The sequence below is a fragment of the Ranitomeya variabilis genome, chromosome 1, assembly GCF_051348905.1.
Source record: "Ranitomeya variabilis isolate aRanVar5 chromosome 1, aRanVar5.hap1, whole genome shotgun sequence".
In the NCBI taxonomy this organism is placed as follows: domain Eukaryota; kingdom Metazoa; phylum Chordata; class Amphibia; order Anura; family Dendrobatidae; genus Ranitomeya; species Ranitomeya variabilis.
Window position 1 is genome coordinate 926,833,124 of NC_135232.1, and position 23,756 is coordinate 926,856,879.

Here is a 23,756-nt window from a genome sequence, read left to right on the forward strand (position 1 = left end):
ATCACATTAGCAGAGTCCCGGAGGTGCCAGAACAGCAGAAACCCCTATATGTGAGCTCATTTTACAACGTATTCCTCTCAGTTAATTCATTTAGGGGTGCAGTGATCATATTGACACCACAGGTGTGTCACAGAATTTCATACAATTGGGCAGTGAAGAAAAAATAATATTTTTTGCTTTATAAGACGCACCCCCAAATTTGGTGAAGAAAAAGAGAAAAAAACTAATTTCATGTTAAATGGGGCTCTGTCTAATAATACCAGTGTCCGTCTTACAAATCATATATATGTCCCTCATCCTGGTATCCATATAACTCACATCCTTGCACATGGCCCACCCTGTGCTGGCACATTGCCCCCCTGAGCTGCTGGCACACTGCCCCCCCATCCCATTCTGGATATGTCCCCCCCAGTCACTATATGCCCCCTGCTGGCATGCACATGAACCCTCCGTCACTATATGCCCCCCTACCGGCACACACATGGTCCCCCTGGTCACTATATGCCCCCCTGCTGGCATGCACATGAACCCTCCGTCACTATATGCCCCCCTACCGACACACACATGGTCTCCCTGGTCACCATATGCCCCCCTGCTGGCATGCACATGGTCCCCCTGGTCACTATATGCCCCCCTGCTGGCACGCACATGGTCCCCCTGGTCACTATATGCCTCCCTGCTGTCACGCACATCGTCCCCCTGGTCACTATATGCCCCCCTGCTGGCACACACATGGTCCCCCTGGTCACTATATGCCCCCCTGCTGGCACACACATGGCCCCCTGGTCACTATATGCCCCCCTGCTGGCCCCACATGATAAAATAACAAACGCAACTCACCTTCCGATGATGGCTCCGTGCTCCCAGCTCCTCGGTTGCGCTTCCTGTTTCCCGGGCATCGGATCATGGGACCTAGGCACACAGTAATGACATCACTGTGCTGTGCCGAGAACATGATCGGATGTCGACACAGACACAGGAAGAGCCACTGGGGGAACGGGGAGCACAGAGCCATCATCGGAAGTTTAGTTAAGTCTTTGTTATTTTATCATGTACGTGCTAGCAGGGGGGCATATAGTGACCTGTGGGCCATGTGCGTGCCAGCAGGGGGGCATATAGTGACCGGTGGGCCATGTGCGTGCCAGCAGGGGGGCATATAGTGACCGGTGGGCCATATGCATGCCAGCAGGGGGGCATATAGTGACCTGTGGGCCATGTACGTGCCAGCAGGGGGGCATATAGTGACCAGGGGGACCATGTGTGTGCCAGCAGGGGGGGCATATAGTGACCAGGGGGACTATGTGCGTGCCAGCAGGGGGGCATATAGTGACCGGTGAGCCATGTGCATGCCAGCAGGGGGGCATATAGTGACCGGTGGGCCATGTGCGTGCCAGCAGGGGGGCATATAGTGACCGGTGGGCCATGTGCGTGCCAGCAGGGGGGCATATAGTGACCAGGGGGACCATGTGTGTGCCAGCAGGGGGGGCATATAGTGACCAGGGGGACCATGTGCGTGCCAGCAGGGGGGCATATAGTGACCGGTGAGCCATGTGCATGCCAGCAGGGGGGCATATAGTGACCGGTGGGCCATGTGCGTGCCAGCAGGGGGGCATATAGTGACCGGTGGGCCATGTGCGGGCCAGCAGGGGGGCACATAGTGACCGGTGGGCCATGTGCGGGCCAGCAGGGGGGCACATAGTGACCGGTGGGCCATGTGCGGGCCAGCAGGGGGGCATATAGTGACCGGTGGGCCATGTACGTGCCAGCAGGGGGGCATATAGTGACCAGGGGGCCCATGTGTGTGCCAGCAGGGGGGCATATAGTGACCGGTGGGCCATGTGCGTGCCAGCAGGGGGGCATATAGTGACCGGTGGGCCATGTGCGTGCCAGCAGGGGGGGGGCACATAGTTACCTGTGGGCCATGTGTGTGCCAGCAGGGTGGCATATAGTGACCGGTGGGCCATGTACGTGCCAGCAGGGGGGCATATAGTGACCAGGGGGACCATGTGTGTGCCAGCAGGGGGGCATATAGAGTGACCGGGGGGGAGAGTGCAGGCACATGCAATATGCACTTCTCCCCTGTCAGCCACCTCGGTGCGGCTTCAGCACAGAGGTGCTGGACAGCGGGTGCAGTGAATATCACTAGAGGCTAATAAGCGGGAGTACATGAGCTCCCGCTGTCTCTGCAGCCCACAATCAAACCACCCCAGCCCCCTGACACCACTCCAGAGCCGCCCCTCCCCCTCCTCTACAGCACAGCACACAGATTCGGATTATAAGACGCACCCCCCACTTTCCCCCAAAACTTGAGGGAACAAAAGTGCATCTTATAATCCGAAAAATACGGTACATTTTTACCACAAAAATTGTTTTAGCACCAGATTTTACATTTTCACACTGTGAAATTGGTAAAATTGGCACCAAAATGTGTCCCTCAATTTCTACTGAACATAGAATTACCCCATATGTGGCTGTACAGTACTGCTTAGCCACACGGCGAGATTCAGGAGGGAAGGAGCGCTATTTGCCTCCTGGAGCGCAGATATATGCAGAATATATGCAGACTCCATATACAGAGTTCTAAAGTGCTAGAAGAGGCGAATCCCCCCTCAAGTGACCCCATGTTGGGAATTTATCTACAGGTGTAGTGATGGTCTGACTCCATGGGCGTTTTCCAGAAACAAGCAACAATGGATGTTGCTAAGTGAAAATTACAAATTTGCTATTGTAATGCCCAGCACCTTATCTGGAGACATGCACCCATAAGTTAGGCGGGCTCTCATCTTTACAGAAATGCACAATATGTGGAAGCTAAATGCAGTTTAGGCTCACTGTGGGGCTCAGAAGGAAGAGGGGCATTTGGATTTAGGAGCGCGGAATTTGCCAAATCTCTATTGGCGGATGAGGAGCCATTTTGCTTTTCCAGAGCCTGTGTGCCATCAGTAACGTGGAAGCCCCCTATATTTCCGTTAACAGATGACGGACCTGAGTGAGGTCTTGTGGGCGCAGTGCACCTCCCTCCCTCCTGAGTACCGGGCGCAGTGCACCTCCCTCCCTCCTGAGTACCGGGCGCAGTGCACCTCCCTCCCTCCTGAGTACCGGGCGCAGTGCACCTCCCTCCTGAGTAGTGAGCACAGTGCACCTGCCTACCTCCTGAGTAGTGAGCACAGTGCACCTCCCTCCCTCCTGAGTAGTGGGCACAGTTCACCTCCCACCCTCCTGAGTAGTGAGCACAGTGCACCCCCCTCTCTCCTGAGTACTGGGCGCAGTGCACCTCCCACCCTCCTGAGTATTTGGTACAGTGCACGCACCTACCTCCCTCCTGAGAACCGGGCACAGTGGCACCTACCTCCCTCCTGAGTACCGGGCGCAGTGCACCTCCCTCCCTCCTGAGTACCGGGCGCAGTGCACCTCCCTCCTGAGTAGTGAGCACAGTGCACCTGCCTACCTCCTGAGTAGTGAGCACAGTGCACCTCCCTCCCTCCTGAGTAGTGGGCACAGTTCACCTCCCTCCCTCCTGAGTAGTGAGCACAGTGCACCCCCCTCTCTCCTGAGTACTGGGCGCAGTGCACCTCCCACCCTCCTGAGTATTTGGTACAGTGCACGCACCTACCTCCCTCCTGAGAACCGGGCACAGTGGCACCTACCTCCCTCCTGAGTACCGGGTGCAGTGGCACCTACCTCCCTCCTGAGTACCGGGCACAGTGCACCTCCCTCCTGAGTACCGGGCACAGTGCACCTCCCTCCCTCCTGAGTACCGGGCACAGTGGCACCTCCCTCCCTCCTGAGTACCGGGCACAGTGGCACCTCCCTCCCTCCTGAGTACCGGGCACAGTGCACCTCCCTCCCTCCTGAGTACCGGGCACAGTGGCACCTACCTCCCTCCTGAGTACCGGGCACAGTGGCACCTACCTCCCTCCTGAGTACCGGGCACAGTGGCACCTCCCTCCCTCCTGAGTACCGGGCACAGTGGCACCTCCCTCCCTCCTGAGTACCGGGCACAGTGCACCTCCCTCCCTTCTGAGTACCGGGCACAGTGGCACCTACCTCCCTCCTGAGTACCGGGCACAGTGGCACCTACCTCCCTCCTGAGTACCGGGCACAGTGCACCTCCCTCCTGAGTACCGGGCACAGTGGCACCTCCCTCCCTCCTGAGTACCGGGCACAGTGCACCTCCCTCCTGAGTACCGGGCACAGTGCACCTCCCTCCCTCCTGAGTACCGGGCACAGTGGCACCTCCCTCCCTCCTGAGTACCGGGCACAGTGGCACCTACCTCCCTCCTGAGTACCGGGCACAGTGCACCTCCCTCCCTCCTGAGTACCGGGCACAGTGGCACCTACCTCCCTCCTGAGTACCGGGCACAGTGGCACCTACCTCCCTCCTGAGTACCGGGCACAGTGCACCTCCCTCCCTCCTGAGTACCGGGCACAGTGGCACCTTCCTCCCTCCTGAGTACCGGGCACAGTGCACCTCCCTCCCTCCTGAGTACCGGGCACAGTGGCACCTACCTCCCTCCTGAGTACCGGGCACAGTGCACCTCCCTCCCTCCTGAGTACCGGGCACAGTGGCACCTACCTCCCTCCTGAGTACCGGGCACAGTGGCACCTCCCTCCCTCCTGAGTACCGGGCACAGTGCACCTCCCTCCCTCCTGAGTACCGGGCACAGTGGCACCTCCCTCCCTCCTGAGTACCGGGCACAGTGGCACCTCCCTCCCTCCTGAGTACCGGGCACAGTGCACCTCCCTCCCTCCTGAGTACCGGGCACAGTGGCACCTCCCTCCCTCCTGAGTACCGGGCACAGTGGCACCTCCCTCCCTCCTGAGTACCGGGCACAGTGCACCTCCCTCCCTCCTGAGTACCGGGCACAGTGGCACCTCCCTCCCTCCTGAGTACCGGGCACAGTGCACCTCCCTCCCTCCTGAGTACCGGGCACAGTGCACCTCCCTCCCTCCTGAGTACCGGGCACAGTGGCACCTCCCTCCCTCCTGAGTACCGGGCACAGTGCACCTACCTGTCGGGTACAGCTGCTCTCACAGGCAATCCGGTAACTGCAACGCTCTGGAAACCGGAAGCGCTCGGCTCCTTGGTAACCACAAGCTTCTCTGCAGCACCAGCCAATGGAACCGACTGATTTGAAACAGCCAATCACATCGCTCCTCCTCCTGTGAGCGCTTTAGTTCTTATATCGGAGATAAGCGTGACCAGCCGCAGCTGTCGGCGACATAGGGCGGGTGTGAGGTGAGGTCGGCGTCTTGTGATCTGATGTGCGGTATCTCGGGGACCCTCAGTCCTGTACCCGGGAGGGAGCGGTGCTGCCGCGTCACCAGCCTGCTGAACTAGGACGTGGCGGAGCCTCGTGACTGGAGCTGCTGCGGCTCCTGTGAGGTACGGTCAGACGGTGCCGCGTCCTGTCACCGCTCCTGTGCCCAAACCCGGAGGCCGGGAATAGACAGCGGCGGAACCGTATAGTAGGATCACAAATGATGTGCATCACCGGCTCCAGCGCACACCAGATGAATACAGACCCCAAACCCCAGGGCTGCGGCGTCGGTAAGCCAGACCTCGGAGTGACATCTCCCCGACCCCACAGCCCTGGTCACTACTGAGCATGTGCAGAACGTGCTGCCGAGCTCAGGAGCAGAACAGACATTTCTAGACGAGGCTGAAGTTGGGCTCTCATTCAGCAATCTCTTTATGTATTTATTTCTGTTTTTACAGGTTTAATGCCAAAAATAAAAAATATACAATAATAAAATACAATTCAGCTAGGTGCCCTGATGTGAATACTCTAAAAACCGCTACAAAAGTTATAAAACTGGCACAAAAATGGGCATCAAAGTGGGCACTGAATGCATGACACATAGATCAGGATGCCCCCATCTAAGGCTACGTTCACATTTGCGTTGTTGGGTGCAGCGTTGGCGACGCATGCCTTGTCATAAGATAGTAAAGATCAGGAGTTTCGGCGCAGGGATAATGCTACAAGTAGCGTCCTCTGCGCCCTGTCTTGTGCGTCAATATGATGCATGCGTCGTAAAACGCATTACAACGCATACCGGGCAATGTCCATGCGCCCCCCCATGTTAAAGATAGGGGCGCATGACGCATGCGTCGGTGTCCGTCGACGACGCTGCGCCCAACAACGCAAATGTGAACGTTACCTAATAGGTTCTGGGCATCAGACCGGACGTCACAGTGGGCAGACTGATGATCTGAATAAGTGGTGTTTTTAAGGTGTTAATGCCTTTAGGCCACTGATCACCTCTAGGAGAGGTGCACCGAGAAAATTGTCAGAGAGGAGCAACCCTCAGTGGAGTAGGTTAAAGGGATGGTCTCCCAGGAGATCCAGTCTTCCCTGGCCTTTCTCCCAGTCGGCACCTGCTCCCAATATCCCTCCAATAGCTAAAAAGAGGAAGGGGACTCGGACTCTCAAGAAGAAATGTCCATTCCGGTAGGAACTTCTGGAAGAGGGTGAGCTAAATCCTGCTGCTGAAGCCTTCTAGGATAGGGAACATTATTTCTCTGACAATATGGAAGAGTTTCCTATGCCAGGAAGGAGGACCATGGAGGTAGAAGAGGAAAAGACTACCTGTGCGGTACAAGAGGAGATGATCGGAAGTTGGTGTTCCCCATATATAAGAATATCTGGACGTTAGCCCTGGGGGAATGGGATTCTCCGGAGAAGAGGTTAAGTACTCCCGCTGAACTAAGAGATTTCCAGTGGATGAGAAAACTGCGGAATGCCGGTCTGAGGTACCGAAGATAGATATTCAGATTGCACTTGTAGCTAAGAAGACAACCCTGCCATTTGAGGATCATAATAATAATAATTTTATTTATATAGCGCCAACATATTCCGCAGCGCTTTACAAATTATAGAGGGGACTTGTACAGACAATAGACATAACAGAAATCACAGTTCAAAATAGATACCAGGAGGAATGAGGGCCCTGCTCGCAAGCTTACAAACTATGAGGAAAAGGGGAGACACGAGAGGTGGATGGTAACAACTGCTTTAGTTATTTGGACCAGCCATAGTGTAAGGCTCGGGTGTTCATGTAAAGCTGCATGAACCAGTTAACTACCTAAGTATGTAGCAGTACAGACACAGAGGCTATTAACTGTATAAAGTGTATGAGAACATGATACGAGGAACCTGATTATGTTTGTTTTTGTTTTTTTTTAATGGGCCACACAGGGATAGTTTGGCCTACCGCCTCAACGCATTAACCTATCTGAACAAATGAGTTTTTAGGGCACGCTTAAAACTGTGGGGATTAATCGTATTAACCTAGGTAGTGCATTCCAAAGAATCGGCGCAGCACGTGAAAAGTCTTGGAGACGGGAGTGGGAGGTTCTGATTATTGAGGATGCTAACCTGAGGTCATTTGCGGAGCGGAGGGCACGGGTAGGGTGGTAGACTGAGACCAGAGAGGAGATGTAGGGTGGTGCTGAGCCATGGAGTGCTTTGTGGATGAGGGTAGTAGTTTTGTACTGGATTCTGGAGTGGATGGGTAGCCAGTGTAATGACTGGCACAAGGTAGAGGCATCGGTGTAACGGTTGGTTCCTCCCAGCTGAAAGTTCCCCAGGAACGCATAATGGAAGGCCTTCTGAAGAAATCTTGGGAGACTTCAGCAGCACTGCTGAACACTCATGTGGTCTTCACGTGCTTAGGCTACTTTCACACCAGCGTCGTACGACGCACGTCGCAATGCGACGTGGCGACGTACCGACGCATACTGTGAAAGCGCCGCACAACGGGGGCAGCGGATGCAGTTTTTCAACGCACCGCTGCCACATTGTGAGCTCCGGGGAGGAGGGGGCGGAGTTCCGGCCGCGCATGAGCGGTCGGAAATGCTGGACACGACGCACCAAAAAACGTTACATGCAACGTTTTTTTGTGCCGACGCAACCGTCGCACGACGGTTGCGACGTGTGGCAATGCGTCGCTAATGTTAGTCTCTGGAGAAAAAACGCATCCTGCAAGCAATTTTGCAGGATGCGTTTTTTTTCTCCAAAACGACGCATTGCGATGCGCGTCGTACGACGCTAGTGTGAAAGAGGCCTAAGATAGATCAATGTCTCGTTGACTTGGTCAACTAGAAGAACACTTTTCTGCAGTTACTTCCAGAGAAGATATTCTATCATTTTTATCTCTCTCCTCCAAAAAGCTACGGGATTTCTAGCTGATGCATCGGCAGAATCTGTGAGGGTGGCAGCAAGATTGTCAACCTTATCAAATTCTGTGAGACGAATTACTTGAGAAGGTTTCATACAAAACGAAATTCCTGCCTGACTCGAGAGGCTCTAGAAAAAGATCCCTTCGGCCCCCTCAAGTACAGGCTCCTCAGTACAAAGGAAAAGAGAAGTCAAGAAGGCGGAGCTACCCAAAAGGCGGCCGGGGCAGGAATTTATTTCTCTCCCAGGGCCAACGTCAGAACAAACCATGACACCAAAAGGAAAGTGGTGGTTTCATTTCAGGATTCCTGCCCCAATGGCGCAGATTTTGTTCAAACCCATGGATTCTAAAATCCAACTAAGAGGGGGTAAAGATAGAGTTTGCTTCCTATTCCACACAGTGAGAATAACCCGACTGTCTTCACAAAGACTTCAGATTGCCTTAAAGGGGACCTGTCACCTTTTTTGCCTGATGTAAGTTAGTCATCACCTTTCAGGGCTGATATACAGTATTCTATAATGCTGAATATCTGCCCCCGACTCGACCTGTAAAAGAAGAAAAATATCTTATTATACTCACCTGTGAGGCGGTCTGGTCCGAGTGGTGTCGCTTGTCCTGATCCAGCGCCTCCCATCTTCTTCTGATGCCACCCTCCTGCTTGCTTCTTGTGGATGACCCGCCCCTGCGTCATCCACATGAAAGGTCAAAGAGCCCCAGCACCTGCGCTCTGCAGTACTTTGCTCTACCCTCAACAGGGCAGATAAGTACGCCTGCTCCGGAGCGCGATGCCGGGGAGTCTGTGTGGATGATGCAGGGACGCTTCATCCACACAAAGCAAGCAGGAGGGCGGCGATCATAAGAAGATGGAAGGCGCCTGACCAAGACCTGCGACACCCCTCGGACCAGACCGCCCTGCAGGTGAGCATAATAACTTGTTTTTCTTCTCTTACAGGTCAGGTTGGGGGCAGATATACAGCATTATAGAATGCTGTATATCAGCCCTGAAAGGTGATGGCCGTAACTTATATCGGCTAAAACTGAGGATAGGGTAGGCATTCTACGAAGCAAAAGATTGATATTAGTGAGGTTCGCTATGTCGGTGCTTGGCTCAATGACCTCTTGCATCCCGACACTAGCCTGGGCCCAAGCACATCCCAGAACACTCCAGACCCATATTCTTACAAATTGAGATGGATCCCCAGAGTTCCTGGTCAAAAAATCTCAGTACCTGCCAGGAAAAAAGCATCTCTATCCTGATGGATCAGACAGAGAAAGTTAAACAGGAGTTCCTTGGATCCAGGACCCTCTGGTGACCATAAAGGTATAAGCCAGCAAAAGAGGATGGGGAGCCATTGTCTCCCAAACCTCCTTCCAGGGACTATGGTCAGCAGAAATCAGCCAGCAGTCATCCAATTTCAGGGAATTTAAAGGCGGTAGAAGAAGTGCTCAGATCAGCAACATCTCTGATTCGCGACTACCATGTAAGACTATTCAGACAACGTAACTACAGTCGCGCACATTTGTCACCGAGGAAGCACAAAACACGAAGACCTGAAGACTATTTCGGCAAGAATATTTTCCTCGGCCGAATAACATCTCTCCTCAGCACTCCATTTAAAAAAATCAGTCAACGTACAGGCCAACTTCCTGAGCAGGAAAGATATTCACCCGGGGGATTGGAGTCTAAATTAAGAAGTCTTCCAGATACTCACCAGGTTTCCCAGAAGTAGATCTGTTTGCAGGACGCCAGAATGCAAAGGAAACCCGATACTGCTCTTTGAACACAGACGATGCCTGTCTAGGCATAGATACATTTGCCCACCATTGGAAGTTTAGGGTGGCATACGCCTTCCCTCCAATCCCAATTCTACCAATCACTCTTCAGAAAATAAGAGTAATATTGATCGCACCACTCTGGCCAAAAAGAAGCTACTTGGGCACCTTAATCAACCTGACTGGATTTTCCCCTGATCCTTCCACAAATCTGAAACTTTCTTCACCAGGTGCCAACTTGCCATCCAGACCTCGAGAATTTTACACCTAGCGGCCTAGCTTCTGAATTCTCAATTTTACAGGCCACGTGCCTCTTAAACAGAATCATTAAGGAGCTGACCCTTTGAGCCTTTATAACACTGGACAGACCGTCCTGGAAGATGGCTTTCTTGGTAGAGATCAATACAGCTAGACTGGTGGGCGAACTGCAGGCTCTCTCAATGAACGAACCGTACTTGAGAATACTGGAAGACCGACTTGTGCTTTACGTCGACCCATAGTTTTTACCCAAGGTAGTCTGAGTTTCACAGATCTCAAGAGATAACTCTACTCCCCTTCTGCCAGAATCCAACAAACAAGAAGGAAGAGGAATTCCATACTCTAAACAGAAGAGTGGCCCTTCATTATCTCCAGGAGACGCATGAGTGGAGGAAAGGCAAAAATTTGTTTGTTCAACTTCATGGCCAGAAAAAGGGGAATAAGACTTCCAAGACCACAATTGCCAACTGGATAAAAGGAGTGATTACCGAAGCATACCAGATCCAGAATCTCTCGCCTCCAGAGAAATTCACAGCTCATTATACTAGGGCGGTATTTGACTCCTGGACTGAAAAAGCCATCGCTTCCATCGAGCAGAGCTGCTACCTGGTTATTGGTCCATACTTTTTCCAAGCTTTGTAGACTTGCCTTGGCATCCATTAGAGATTTGTCTTTTGGAAGAAAAGTTCTCCAGGCTATTGTCCCTAGGCATTAGTCTTTGGTATTCCTCCTATGGTGCTGTTGTAGGGGGTTATTGGAGAAAATAGAATTGGACTTACTGGTAATTCAGTTTCAAATAACCCACCACAACAACACACAGGAGGATGTAACCTCACCCTAATAGGGACCGGAAACACAGAGGTCATATAGCCCCTCCCACATTCTCTCCAATGTTATTTGACCTCTTTTTGTGTTTCCTGTCCCTATTAGGGTGAGGTTACGTCCTTCTGTGTGCTGTGGTGCGGGGTTATTAGAAACTGAATTACCGGTAAGTCTAATTGTATTTTTTTAGAGTGGATTTTTAGTTCAGGAAGCAGGGGGGATGGGAGAAGTTGCTGGTGAGTGGAGAAAGTAGTTTTCTCTAAGGCTACTTTCACACTAGCGTTAACTGCATTACGTCGCAAATCCGTTTTTTTGCCGAAAAAACGGATGCGTCAAAAAAGTGAAAAACGGTGACAAACGTATGCCACGCATCCAGCATTTCGACGGATCCGTCGCAAATCCGCTAAACGTTTCTGTCAAATACTGGATGCGTTGCATACGTTTTACCATCCGTTGTATCTGTTTTTCCGACGGATCCGTTTTTAAAAGGGGAGGCTCCCAAAATTTGATTGGCTACTGGAAAATTTGAAAAACTATATAGTACTGTATTTACAGCCCATCTTTGTGGGTTTTAGTTTTGTGGCAGTGATGGAAGGTGTTCTTGGGAGGATTGCTAGTTTGGTTACCGACGTTATCTTTGAGACGAATCGCCTGGATATCATAGTGCGGGAGAAGGAGGCGGCAGCGGAAAGGCGTAGGATGCTTCTGCAGCAACGGAGACGGAGACGACTGTGGATTCATCCAATTAATGAACTACGGATGACCCGGGGTGTCCAGTCCACTCTCTACCTGGAGTTGCGGCACAATCCACACAAATTCCACAACTACGTGCGGATGAGGATTGAACATTTCGATTTTTTTGCTTGCAAAAATGGAGGATGTCATCCGAAGACAGGATACAAGGATGAGGCTTGCCATCACACCGGCGGAGCGGCTGATGGTGACCCTGCGGTAAGCCTCTTTTTTTTTTATTTCATTGCTGATATTGGATGTTATATTACACGCTGCAGACAATACTGCGCTGCCATATTGCGCACTATTTTCTGCAGCATGTAGTTTTGGTTTTCTTGGCGGACATTCCACTGCTTTATTTAAATGTCATTGCTGATATTGAATGTTAGATAACAGACTGCAGAAAAAACTGCGCTGAAATATTGCGTTGCATTTTCTGCATTTTTTTTTTTGTTTTTTGGGTTTGATGACATGCAACTGCTTTTTTTCTGTCATTGGTCATTTTGAATGTTATATTACATGCTGCAGACAATACTGCGCTGCCATATTGCGCACTATTTTCTGCAGCATGTAATTTGGGTTTTCTTGGCGGACATTCCACTGTTTTTTTACACTGGTTTCATGCTGGTTTTATTGGGTGTCCCGTCCTTAAAAAAAAATAACAGTGCCATATTAAAACTTGTTGGTCTGTGCAATTTTTTCTAACTTTTTTTTTTTTTTTTTTTTAAAGTTTCCTAGCTACGGGTGAATCTATGACTTCGCTCCATTATCAGTTCAGGCTGGGCATTTCAACTATCTCTGGAATAGTGAAGGACACATGTCGGGCTGTTTGGACCACTTTGCAACCAGAGTATATCCCCCAACCATCCATGGAAATCTGGTTGCGAAGTGCTGAAGAGTTTCTGCAAATTTGCAATTTCCCTAATTGTGTGGGTGCAGTTGACGGGAAACATATAAGGATTGCGAAACCGGCAGGAACAGGATCGGAGTATTATAATTATAAGAAGTATTTCTCCATCGTCCTTATGGCTATTGCAGACGCCAACTGCAGGTTCCTTGCCGTGGACATCGGAGCATATGGACGGTCCAACGATTCGCAAGTTCTTAAAAACTCTCCGATGGGTCGTTGCCTTTATGGAGAGACCTACGATTTCCCGCCAGCCAGACCACTGCCAGGAACAAATGACCCAGCCCTGGAATATGTTTTTGTAGGTGATGAAGCCTTTCAACTGTCGCCGCACCTACTGAAACCGTACAGTAGCCGGAACTTAAACCATACCAAGCGGGTCTTTAATTACCGGCTTACTAGAGCACGAAGAGTAGTGGAGTGTTCCTTTGGCATATTGACGGCGAAGTGGCGAGTTCTGCTGACGGCTATCAAGCTGAAAACAACAACTATAGACGAGGTAGTTAAAGCCTGTGTGGTGCTCCACAACTTTGTCCTGTCAAAGGAGCCCGTTTCTTTGGATGATGAAGAGTTGGAGACCACCTTGTGGGACTACCGCAGCAGCTCGGTTCGCTCTACAGGTTCTGTTACAAGGATGAGGGACCAGTTTGCCGATTATTTTGTCTCACCTGTCGGGCGGATCCCGTGGCAAGACATGATTGTGTAACCTGTTTCCCATGTGTAACCTGTTTCCCATGTGTTTTGTTTATGTAAAAAAAGTGTTTCAGCCCCCCCCCCCCCCAAAAAAAAAGGCCCAAAAGCGTGGTTTTCTTGCTAGTAAAACCATTATGTTATACCTTTTACATGTCTGGTGTTTGTTTTTATTAAACCTTTTTTTATTATATTACCTTATTAAATCCACACACACACAAAGAGTAGAATTGTAATCAGAAATTTATTTTATCTCTTTTTTTTTTTTTTTTTTTTTGTTTTGCAAAAAAAATATATTTTTATTTTCCAACTTTTTTTTTGAAAAATTTGAACATTTTTTATAATATTATTTACATTAATAACACTTTACAAATTTTCAAAGTGTTGGGTGGAGATATGAGAGGAGGAGGGGCAGGAAGGTTGGACCACGTCGATAGGTGGGGAAACCCTACTTGTTTGGGGTGCAGTGGAAGGGGGGGTTAAACCAAGAGGCTGACCAGAGGGGGGTGGTGTTGGGGTAGGGGGAAGAGAAAAGTTGAGTAAGGAAAACATTGGGGAAGTAATTTGGTCTGGGGGCCGGGATTGTTGTGGGGACTGGGTCGGGTATTGTGACTGGGTAGGGTAGTGGGACTGGCGTGGGGTTTGGTAATGGTGCTGGTGTGGGGATTGGAGCTGGGTTTGGTAATGGTGCTGGTGTGGGTATTGGGGCTGGGTTTGGTAATGGGGGGTATGGTGTGGAAATGGGGCCTGGGGTGGAATTGGAGTGGAGGTGTGGGGAGGTGTGTGGGTCGATTCATTAATGGCCTGCAGTGCAGCATTATGGCAGGTATTCATTACCCGCATCTGTTGCTCAAAAGAAAGCTTCTCCATGCTCATGAGCATGGATTGGAAAAAAAGATTGGCCGGATCGGGACTTACAGCTGAATGCAGCCTATCCAAGCGACTGCTGGTTTCACGGCTTGTTTCACTGATGCGTGACTGCACCATGTTGAAACCAGCAGTCACTTGCTCTCCCAAAATTTTGAAAGAGCCTTGGAAGGATGCATTCAGGTGTAAGAACTCAGGAGCATAGCTCCTTTCCTGACCCCTCAGTCGCTGCCGCCACGAACCTAATGGTGGTGTCGAGGTGGCAGGATCAGAGGGGTGGGGTAAAGGGAACGCTAACTGTTCAGCATCAGATGCGAGCAATGAAGCCTGCAATAATGCTCCACTGCTTGGGGCGGATGAAGTGGAGGGGACAGAGGGGTCAGAGGAGGGGACAGAGGTGTGGGGCCTACCGACGTGGCCCTCAGTGGCGGACTCAGGAGGGATCGCTCCAGAGGGCGCAGAGGAAGATGCAGGCGCCCGGTGGCTGGAGAAGGTGCTGTGAAAGAAAAAAAAAAAAAAAAATTAATACATTGGAATGAAAAAGCCCTGACTGAAAGCAAACTAAGTAGACAGGTTAACATGGTTATTAGTGGGCTGTAGAATACTTACACTCTGCTTAGCATGGTTCGCCTCAGGAAGGAGAGGGCCTGGCCATATTTATATTTGCTCCTCTTCCTTCCTGCAGAGCCACTCGGGGCCTGCATCTCATCGTTGAATTCCCTCTTAAAGCGATCCCTCAGTGACCGCCACCGCTTCCTAATCTTTCCAACTGTGAAGACAAGAATCAAAAGAAAAAACAAAAAATTGGTAAATGCAATACATTACAGTCAGCTCAAAACATCACTGGAAAGTGAATACTTACCTAGTTTGCTCTGCTGCTGAGGATGAAGGCTCTCCCACCTTGGAAACAGGTTGCGACACACTTCGTCCCAGAGCCGACGGGTGACACCGGTATCAGCATGCCTGCGGTCAGCCATGTTCCACAGCGGCTCCCGCTCGCGAACCTCCTCAATTAGATTATCAATGTCGATGTCATCGTCTTCATCGTCATCTACTGCGGGAGCACGCTGTGAAGCCTGTGCCAAAAAAAAGGAAGAAGAAAAACAAACTTATTAGTACACTGAAACACTAAGTACCAATAGAATCCCCCTCCCAAAAAAAAACAACTCACTGATGGCCGACCGCGGCGACGAGTCCGCCGACTCTGGGATTGTCTGGGAGAACCTTCAGCGGCAGCAGCAGGAGCAGCAGCAGCAGCAGCCTGAAATAAAGGAAACAAATTCTCAGTAATGTAGGCATATATTTTCTGTGTTTAGTTATGTATGAAAATCTGTTTTGTGTATGGTGCAGTGTGATGTGCGAAAAAACTGTTTCACCACTACTTACACTTGGTTCCTCCTCCACTAGCATCTCTCCACCCGTCTCGCCCCCTTCTGACAGCTCCTCATCTGATTCAGCTTCCTGTTGAAACATAATTTATGCATGTGGTTAGACATCAAAATGTAATTTTAAAAAACCAAAAAAAAATAAACCCATTTTTTGCGTTAACTTTTACCGATACACGCTGTTGCTGTGGAGGAGGGCTGTCAGAAGAGGACATTGTTTTGTGGTCCTGGTGGGCAGCGGCTGTGGTCCTGGTGGGCAGCGGCTGTGGTCCTGGTGGGCAGCGGCTGTGGTCCTGGTGTTTCTGTAAGTTAAAGAGACACTTGCAATCTGCTCGACACATTGAAGTAGCAGATTGTGGGTCTTCAAAACTTACTTCTAACACTTAGCTGTGGTCCTGGTGGGCAGCGGCTGTGGTCCTGGTGGGCTGGTCAGTGGCTGCGGTCCTGGTTTATCTGTTAATATGTATAATGGATCTATAGTTAGACCACCCCCTGAACTAGGTAATGTTCAATGATAAACACCCTACTGAAATGATGTCAGAAATGTTCATACAGGTGAACAACAAAAACCCCCAAAAAGTTGCACGTTATACCATTCATTTCCATGTCCCAAAAAATAAAATTTTAAAATGTTAACACTATGAAAAAATATATTTGACACATTTTATTTAAAAAAAATAACCTCCCCCCCCCCCCCCCAAAAAAAAAAAAAAACTTTACAGGTTAACCTTTATTAAAAAAAATGAGCCCTCAACCAACCCTGTATTGCATGTGTAACCATTGGTACATACACCAGTTTTAAATTTACCTTTATGAAATAATACTACGGACATTTTTTTAAAACATATTTTATTATTATTATTTTTTTTCTCTCTTTTTTTAAAAATCACAATTAGGAGCTGACATGCTCTTTATTTTAAATACAAGTACTTCAACTGCTAATGGTTATAACAGTAATTAAAATAAAATCAACACTTTTATTAAATAGAAAAACCCCACACTCACACATTCAAACCACAAGCTGCAGACCGCTAGACTTTTTTAAAAAACACATCAGATTTAAAAAAAAAAAAAAAAAACACACTTAAACCACATGCTGCACAGACCACTATACAGTCCATACATCAGAAAAAGGCAAATAACCAATTACAGCATGGACAAATGCACATGCAATCAACAAGACGTACACAAAAACATGCATGGTATGTTTCCACATTCCGGATCGCCTCAGAATTTGGTCAGGATTTCCCATCAGTATTTGTAAAGCCAAAACCAGGAGTGTAAAAATTAGGTAAAGTATAATAGGAAAACAGGCACACTTTTGATTTTATCACCCACTCCTGGTTTTGGCGTACAAATACTGATGGAAAATCCTGACCACATCCTGATGCAATCCTGCACATGGACACATACCCTCCCACATGAACAGGCATAAAATTGGCAAAGGCATAATATGGTGCAGGCACATGATACAAAATCACACAGCCGTAAAAAAATACACACATACACATGCACGCACATAGCTTTATGCAAATACACATATGTACAACAAAGGCAGAAAGGTGAACCCAATCAGAAGACGCATACACACACACACACACACACACACATACAAAAGGCTGACAATCCTTTGGCTGAAGCAGCAGGTCTTCACAGTGGCTGGAATCAGGCTGCATCTGGACTCTAGCATGGCACTGGCTGGTGCAGGACGATGGCAGGCCTCAGGTTCTCTTCAGGTTTTAAGCTCTTTCTGTAGTCAGTACCTCATATACACACACAAATGCACAGGCACACAGATGCACACAAAAATTGCAATACTCACACTGGCTCTATGGTGGCTGGCTCCTGTGGCTGGAGTCCTGTGGCTGGCTGGGGTCTTGTGGCTGGCTGGGGTCCTATGTCTGTCTCCTGTGGCTGGCTCTATGGTGGCTGGCTCCTGTGGCTGGCTGGGGTCTTGTGGCTGGCTGGGGTCCTGTGTCTGTCTCCTGTGGCTGGCTCTATGGTGGCTGGCTCCTGTGGCTGGCTGGGGTCTTGTGGCTGGCTGGGGTCCTGTTGCTGGCTGGGCTCTTGCTGGCAGTCTTCTCTCTGGATCTTGCTGGCATATGTGGGGTTGAAGGCCCAGGCCAGGTTTATATAGATTTGGGGGTGTCTGACCAATTGGCAACAAAATACTTCTTCTGAGCATGCTCAGTGTAAAAAAAACGTATTGCAGCGCTGTATTGCGTCGTACGACGTGTCCCGACGCATCCGTCGCTCATAGGCTTCCATTGCAGCCAACGACGTATGCCGCAGGATGCGTCGCGACACGTTTTTTAGGCGGAGACAAAAAACGTTACAATCTACGTTTTTTTGAGACGACGTGTCGCCAAATTTCGACGCATCCGTCGTAAAACGTACACGACGTATGCCAATCCGTCGCCATACGTCGCCAATACAAGTCTATGGGAAAAAAACGCATCCAGCAAAAAGTTTTGCTGGATGCGTTTTTTCTGAAAAAAGACGTTTTGAAACGTAATGCAGTTAACGCTAGTGTGAAAGTAGCCTAAGACGCATTACAAAGTTTCTTATACCTGCCTGTAGTATTCATTTATGTGAAGTTTCATTTATCTGACAAATGCAGTTCATGTTCAAATAGAAACACAGGGCTCAATGACTATTATGGAGCTCATCTGGGTTCCACTATGTGTCAATTTTCAGAGAAGAATACAAATTTTGGCATGATGCGCTTTCGTTTTAAAAACCAAATAGTTCCTAGACATCTTCCATAATAGTCAATGGGCCCCTATGCTTTCACTTTAGTTATGCAGCGGAATATGGACATGGGTTATCTTCATGTGACACCCAATATAAATGGAATATGTCACCAGAAATCATCCTATTTAAATCCCTAAGTAATAAATACACCAGTACTACCTATCTGGGCTATCTGCCTATCCTGCTCCTATGCTTAGAATTATTTGTGATTATTGGTTAAATCAGGTTTTTATGTTAAGTGTGTGTGCGTGTGTGTATGTGTGCGTGTATGTATGTGTGCGTGTATGTATGTGTGCGTGTATGTATGTGTGCGTGTATGTATGTATGTATATATATATATATATATATATATATATATATATATATATATATATATATATATATATTTTTTTTTTTTTTTTACAATCTATTATTGAAAATCTGTCACCAGATTTTTTTTTTTTTTGCCACCTAATCTGAGAGCAGCATAATGTAGACAGATTCCTGATTCCAGTGATGTCTCACTTACTGGACTCCTGGCTGTAATTTGTATATACCGGTAATTAGTTTTATCAGTAGCAGATTAGCACTGGAGGACTAGTAAACGTGCTGCCTTGTAGTCCTCCATATTCATGAGCACTGTGTAACCCCGCCTCCACCACTGATTGGCAGCTTTCTTCCTATGCACAGCTGCCAATCAGTGGTGTGGGTGGGATTCCACAGAGCTCGGCATCCAGAGAACTGGTAGATCTGCAGTGATTTTTATTTTTATTTTTTTTCTCCCATTTCAGTGCTGGAGTGGTGGCACAAATATAAGGCCCCCCTGCCTCTAGTAATGGATTTCCCAGCGCCACTCCAGTTATGATTCGCCATCTTGTGCCCCCCCTAACTTCTGCCTGAGCGGAAATCAGCGCTAATGATCACAAGCTCTCAATGTAATTCTGAGACACGCTGGTCAGTGCTGTCAATCTTCAGATGTGCACCACTCCTGGCAACCAGAATGTGTCCCTCAGAGGATGAGTGCGTTCCTCAAGAAACACTGAGAAAGGCCCTTTAATGTGCAATCTAATTCCTGGTCATTTAAGTGGTTTTCCACTTTCGGGAAAGTCCTCGGATCTGGTGCCGGCTGCCTGATGTTGCTCTGGTCTCCTTGTTGTAGTTGCTGTAGTGACGTCATGTCGGCAGCGAGCATCATCACCGCTGCAGCCAATCACTGGTCTCGGGTAGGCTGCACAAGCTATTGATCTCAGGCTGCGGTGGTGATGCGTGCTGTCACTGCTGCACCGAGGAGGATGCGCACCTTCTGTTATTTTATGTAGTTTACAGCATTTGGGGTCCAATTTTCTGATAATAGGAAACCCCTTTAAGGCCAAACTTTGTGTACAATATATGGTTGTACCTTGTGCAAAATCTTACAATGAGCATGTACATAATGCAAAACGTATTTCACGTAGCAGTGAAGCAGAAGGATTGTATTAGTATCTAAAGGTCATTCATGGGGTATAAAAAATGCACAGTAGCATCTCTGCTTGTGAGGGATGTAAAATAAGCTCCAATCCTCCAGAGCCTTGTAGTCGCAGGCAGCTGTTACTGAGCTGGAAGCCGCGAGTGCACTCAGCCTGCACTGTTCTGTACAATGTTCACACAGCCATGTTTGCGGTAAGCATACTGTCCATGAATAACACACGACACGGTCCGCACTAGGACCTGTGCTGTAGCTGTGCCACACTTCTAATGTAGGAGATCACAGCTCCCTGACTGTGTACTTCTGCTATATTGGCTTATGTAGGAGAGTATAGACAATACGATTATCAGCTTCATATAGGCTTTGTCAGGCTGTACTGATGCATTGGGTCATGGGTGGGGAACCCTTTTTCTACCAAGGGCTATTCGAATATTTATAACCTCCATGCAAAATTATCAACTTAAGGCCACGTTCATTTTAAATCAGTATTTAAATCAGTATTTATAATCCAAAACGAGTGGGTGAAAAATGCAGACACGGTGACGTGTTTCTATTACACTTTCCCTCGGATACTGACCAAATAATGAACGTGGCCTAAAAATTGATCCTGCTATATTTGGTCAAACTAACTCACCCCTAATGTGACGGATGGAATTCCTTTGTAGAGATGTGTGATGTTGGGTGGTATTGATGGTGTTGTTACTCGCAACTGCTATTCCAGGTTTGCGTTGGTCTGAAGCACAGTTGACTCTAATTTTGGAAAGGACTCACAGCGGTAAGTTCTGAACACAGATAGATAGATAGATAGATAGAGATATATATATATATATATATATATATATATATATATATATTTCATCACTGCTCACGTAACATTCTAGAACTCGTGCAGTGGAAGGTCTGCTGTATACATCACATAGGAGACACTGAGACTGCTGTATATACATCACACAGGAGACACTGAGGCTGCTACAGACATCACATAGGCGAATCTGGGGCTGCCGTATAGGCATTATATAGGAGCCTGCCACGACTACCTTTACCATTAGGACGGGAGTGCCAAGTATGCCAATTCATATCACAAAGAATGTTGGCACTGGCTAGCGTCAGGACATAATCCTCCGTTGCCTGCACCATAGTGCTCAGTAGTGAACGTTACATGCGTGTCCTGCGTTTTTTTCACCACCCATTATTTTTAATGGGTGAAAAAATGCTGAAAGAAGGGACAATCTCTATTCTGCAAAAACCAGGTAGAGCACAAGGTACAACAGCACAAAACCTGTGTGTTCATGAGATTTCTGAAATCTCATAGACTTTGCTGTTGCTGGAAAACGCAGCTGAAAATTTTGTATTAAAATAAAAAAACACAGCAAAAACGCCAAGTGTGCACATAGCCTAAAGGTATTTCTGCATCTCTTGGCAGCAAAAATGAAGCTGCAAAAATGTGCATTTTTGGTGGCGTTTTTAATTTTAGTGACTTCAGTGGTGAAAAACGCTGCAGATTATATTCTGCATCAAATCTGCAAGTCAAAAATATTCAACATGTGCATGACACACCAGGTTTCTCATTCACTTTGCTGGCAATCAGGTTTTGTCACAAATCCATGCCGAAAAACCCAGACTATAACTCAGCAAATCTGCAACGTGTGCACATAGATTAAGGAGAAAACAGAAGGCTGTTCTACACGAGCGAATTCACTGCGTGTAAAGCTACTTCCACACATCAGGTTTTTGCCGTCAGGCATAATCTGGCAAGTTTTGAAAAGAGAAAAAAAAAAAAAAAGGATCTGTCTTTTTTTTTTTTTTTTTTTGCGCCAGATCCTTTTTTTTCTCATAGAGTTCTGTTTGCGCCTGATAGCCAGATGTTTCATCCGTTTTTTTTTCCGGATCCGTCCAAATATCTCTCTCGATTACAGCGGACAGATGAATATATGTTGCTTTATTATTTTACTTTATTTCTAGGAGACAAGGGCATTGGGGATTTAGTGTTAGGTGAGGTGTTTTACCTGAGAGCAGATGATACTTGTCCCATTAGTGGCACCTGCTGTTACTGTTATTAGTGACAGCAGACCTAGCCCAATGGGAGCAGCAGTCTCATCGGCCCGCGCCAGCTTTTTACCGCGGGTCACAGTCAGCTGCGGCATCACGCTGACATCTGACAGTATGATCCCGCAGCGCTCTGACCTACAGTAGCGGCGGTAGGGACAGTCACGGGGTAATGCTGACAGTGTTACCCCGCATGGCACTGACTGACGGTCTTACTGGCGGTAGCGTTACTGCCGATAAGAACCACTGCGCCCGTATTTCCCCCTCTGTCACACAGATGACAGCAGGGGAAACATCATAGATTACCGCAATACAAAAACTCAGCAATTCTGCTTCAAATCTGCAAACATTTTTATACCTGTGTTTTTGCTGCGGATTTGACTGACTCAATTGAAGTCAATGGGTGCTGAAACGCTGCAGAAATGCAAAAACAATTGACATGCTGCAGAAAAAAACGCACTGCCGATAAGCAGGGAAATGTACTGATCATGTGCACAACACTTCAGGATTGTCATTGAATTAGCTGGCATAAGGACTCCATACTGTTTTTGGACGCATCAAAAACGCATCGTGTGCACATAGCTAAGGATGAAAACCCCAAATTGGAGGGCTTTGTGAGATGCTGGGAGATGCAGAAATGAGAGTGGATATGTCCTGCGTCCTGCACTGCCCCATGTAAGATATAGGGGGTCTCACTAATCATGTTACACACTTTAGTCCTCAATGGATGGTTTATGGGTAGAGAAGCCATGCTCAGTCCAGAAGTCCACAGTTTCAAACTATATATCCACTGGATAAGTCCATAAATGACAATATACTGAATGTAGCCATCCACGTATAGTAAGTCCTTACAATGACATGGTCTGCCTATGTAATGCAAAGGTATGACCCACCATTCTGGCTCTGCGATGAAAGCCTTGATCACCACCCGCTCTCCTAATACTATGTGCACACGTTGAGGAAATGGATGCAATGATTTCTGCATCTCTTGGCAGGAAAAATGCAGCTGGAAAAACAGGCATTTTTGGTGCGGTTTTGCGTGCTTATTTTTGACTGATTTGAGTGAAGTCAGTTATGAAATACAGAGAATTGACGCCTTCAGATTATTTTCTGCAAGTCAAAAATACTCAACGTGCGCATGAGATCTCAGGTTTATCATTCACTTTGCATCAGGATTGCTAGGAAATCTGCATGCCAAACAACGCATCAAATCTGCAAGGTGTGCACAAGAATATAGCAGACGTTTCCATCGATGCAGCTTAGGATTGCTGATATGTGATTTATAGGGGTTGTCTGGGGGCCCCACACAGCTGAGATCCCCTCATCATCCGAATGTGGACGTGGTATGAGTGTGGTAGTTCTGTCATGTGTCCTCACAGCCGTATGTCACTCTCCCATTTTGTTGGCATGTCACTGGTCGTAGGGGTGAAAGGGGCCTGCTATACTGGTACATCGGAGGACTGAAAAAAGCTGAAATAGAAAGGGCAGAGTGCTAGAGACAATGGAAGTGATGGCAGCTCTGTTCTGACTGTGAAGGTCACCTAAGCTCCTTTGTTGGGGTAATTAGGGCGTCTTGGCTAGCGGAGACTAATGAGTGTTACACTTTTATATCAAAGGTACCAGTCATGTGCCCCAGACAAGCGGCTTTAAATGATTAGTAGCTTGTCAGACTTCATAATTAGTAATTCATAGTAATCCAATGGATCCAATTTCTTCCAATAGTGCAGCTTTATTAGAGAAAATCCAGCTGTTGTATGGGCTTAAAAGGGTTATCTGGGACTACTTTTTTCTTTTTTCCCCGCTCTTTGGCTAAGAACTTACTGGTAGGTATTTGCTAACTACCTGCCTGTTTTGCCCCGTGGTATTTGCTCTTGCCCAGAGTGGTCACTGACTGCTT

The 23,756-nt window shown here is 48.2% G+C and overlaps 3 protein-coding genes across 5 annotated transcripts in view; 1 reads left to right on the top strand and 2 right to left on the bottom strand.

Annotated features, from left to right (window-relative positions):
- The window catches only part of SCLT1 (sodium channel and clathrin linker 1), a 227,512-nt gene extending 222,266 nt beyond the window's left edge, over positions 1–5,246 (bottom strand). The window contains exon 1 of the mRNA XM_077279151.1: positions 5,013–5,246. The gene's annotated coding sequence lies outside the window, so the exon portion shown is untranslated. The remainder of the gene's footprint in view (positions 1–5,012) is intronic.
- LOC143790648 (UPF0462 protein C4orf33 homolog) overlaps positions 5,125–23,756 on the top strand; it is a 127,015-nt gene continuing 108,383 nt past the window's right edge. Inside the window, exon 1 of one of the 3 annotated variants that reach the window (XM_077279157.1) lies at positions 5,125–5,239. The gene's annotated coding sequence lies outside the window, so the exon portion shown is untranslated. The other 2 variants (XM_077279158.1, XM_077279159.1) reach the window with 2 other exon arrangements.
- On the bottom strand, positions 13,730–15,143 carry LOC143790618 (uncharacterized). Its single transcript, XM_077279137.1, has 3 exons — positions 15,093–15,143; positions 14,840–14,999; positions 13,730–14,726 (listed from the first exon to the last, which is right to left on the bottom strand). Exons 2-3 carry the CDS (start codon positions 14,932–14,934, stop codon positions 13,730–13,732), a joined length of 1,092 nt encoding a protein of 363 aa, XP_077135252.1. The 5' UTR covers positions 14,935–14,999; positions 15,093–15,143.

What these genes read in the sequence shown, in the direction of transcription:
- LOC143790618 (XM_077279137.1), bottom strand. Translation starts at nt 14,934, where the DNA reads ATGCAGGCCCCGAGTGGCTCTGCAGGAAGGAAGAGGAGCAAATATAAA. An exon ending in CGAACCATGCTAAGCAGAGT is followed by an intron (nt 14,727 to 14,839) that starts GTAAGTATTCTA and finishes TTTCTTTCACAG; the next exon opens with CACCTTCTCCAGCCACCGGG.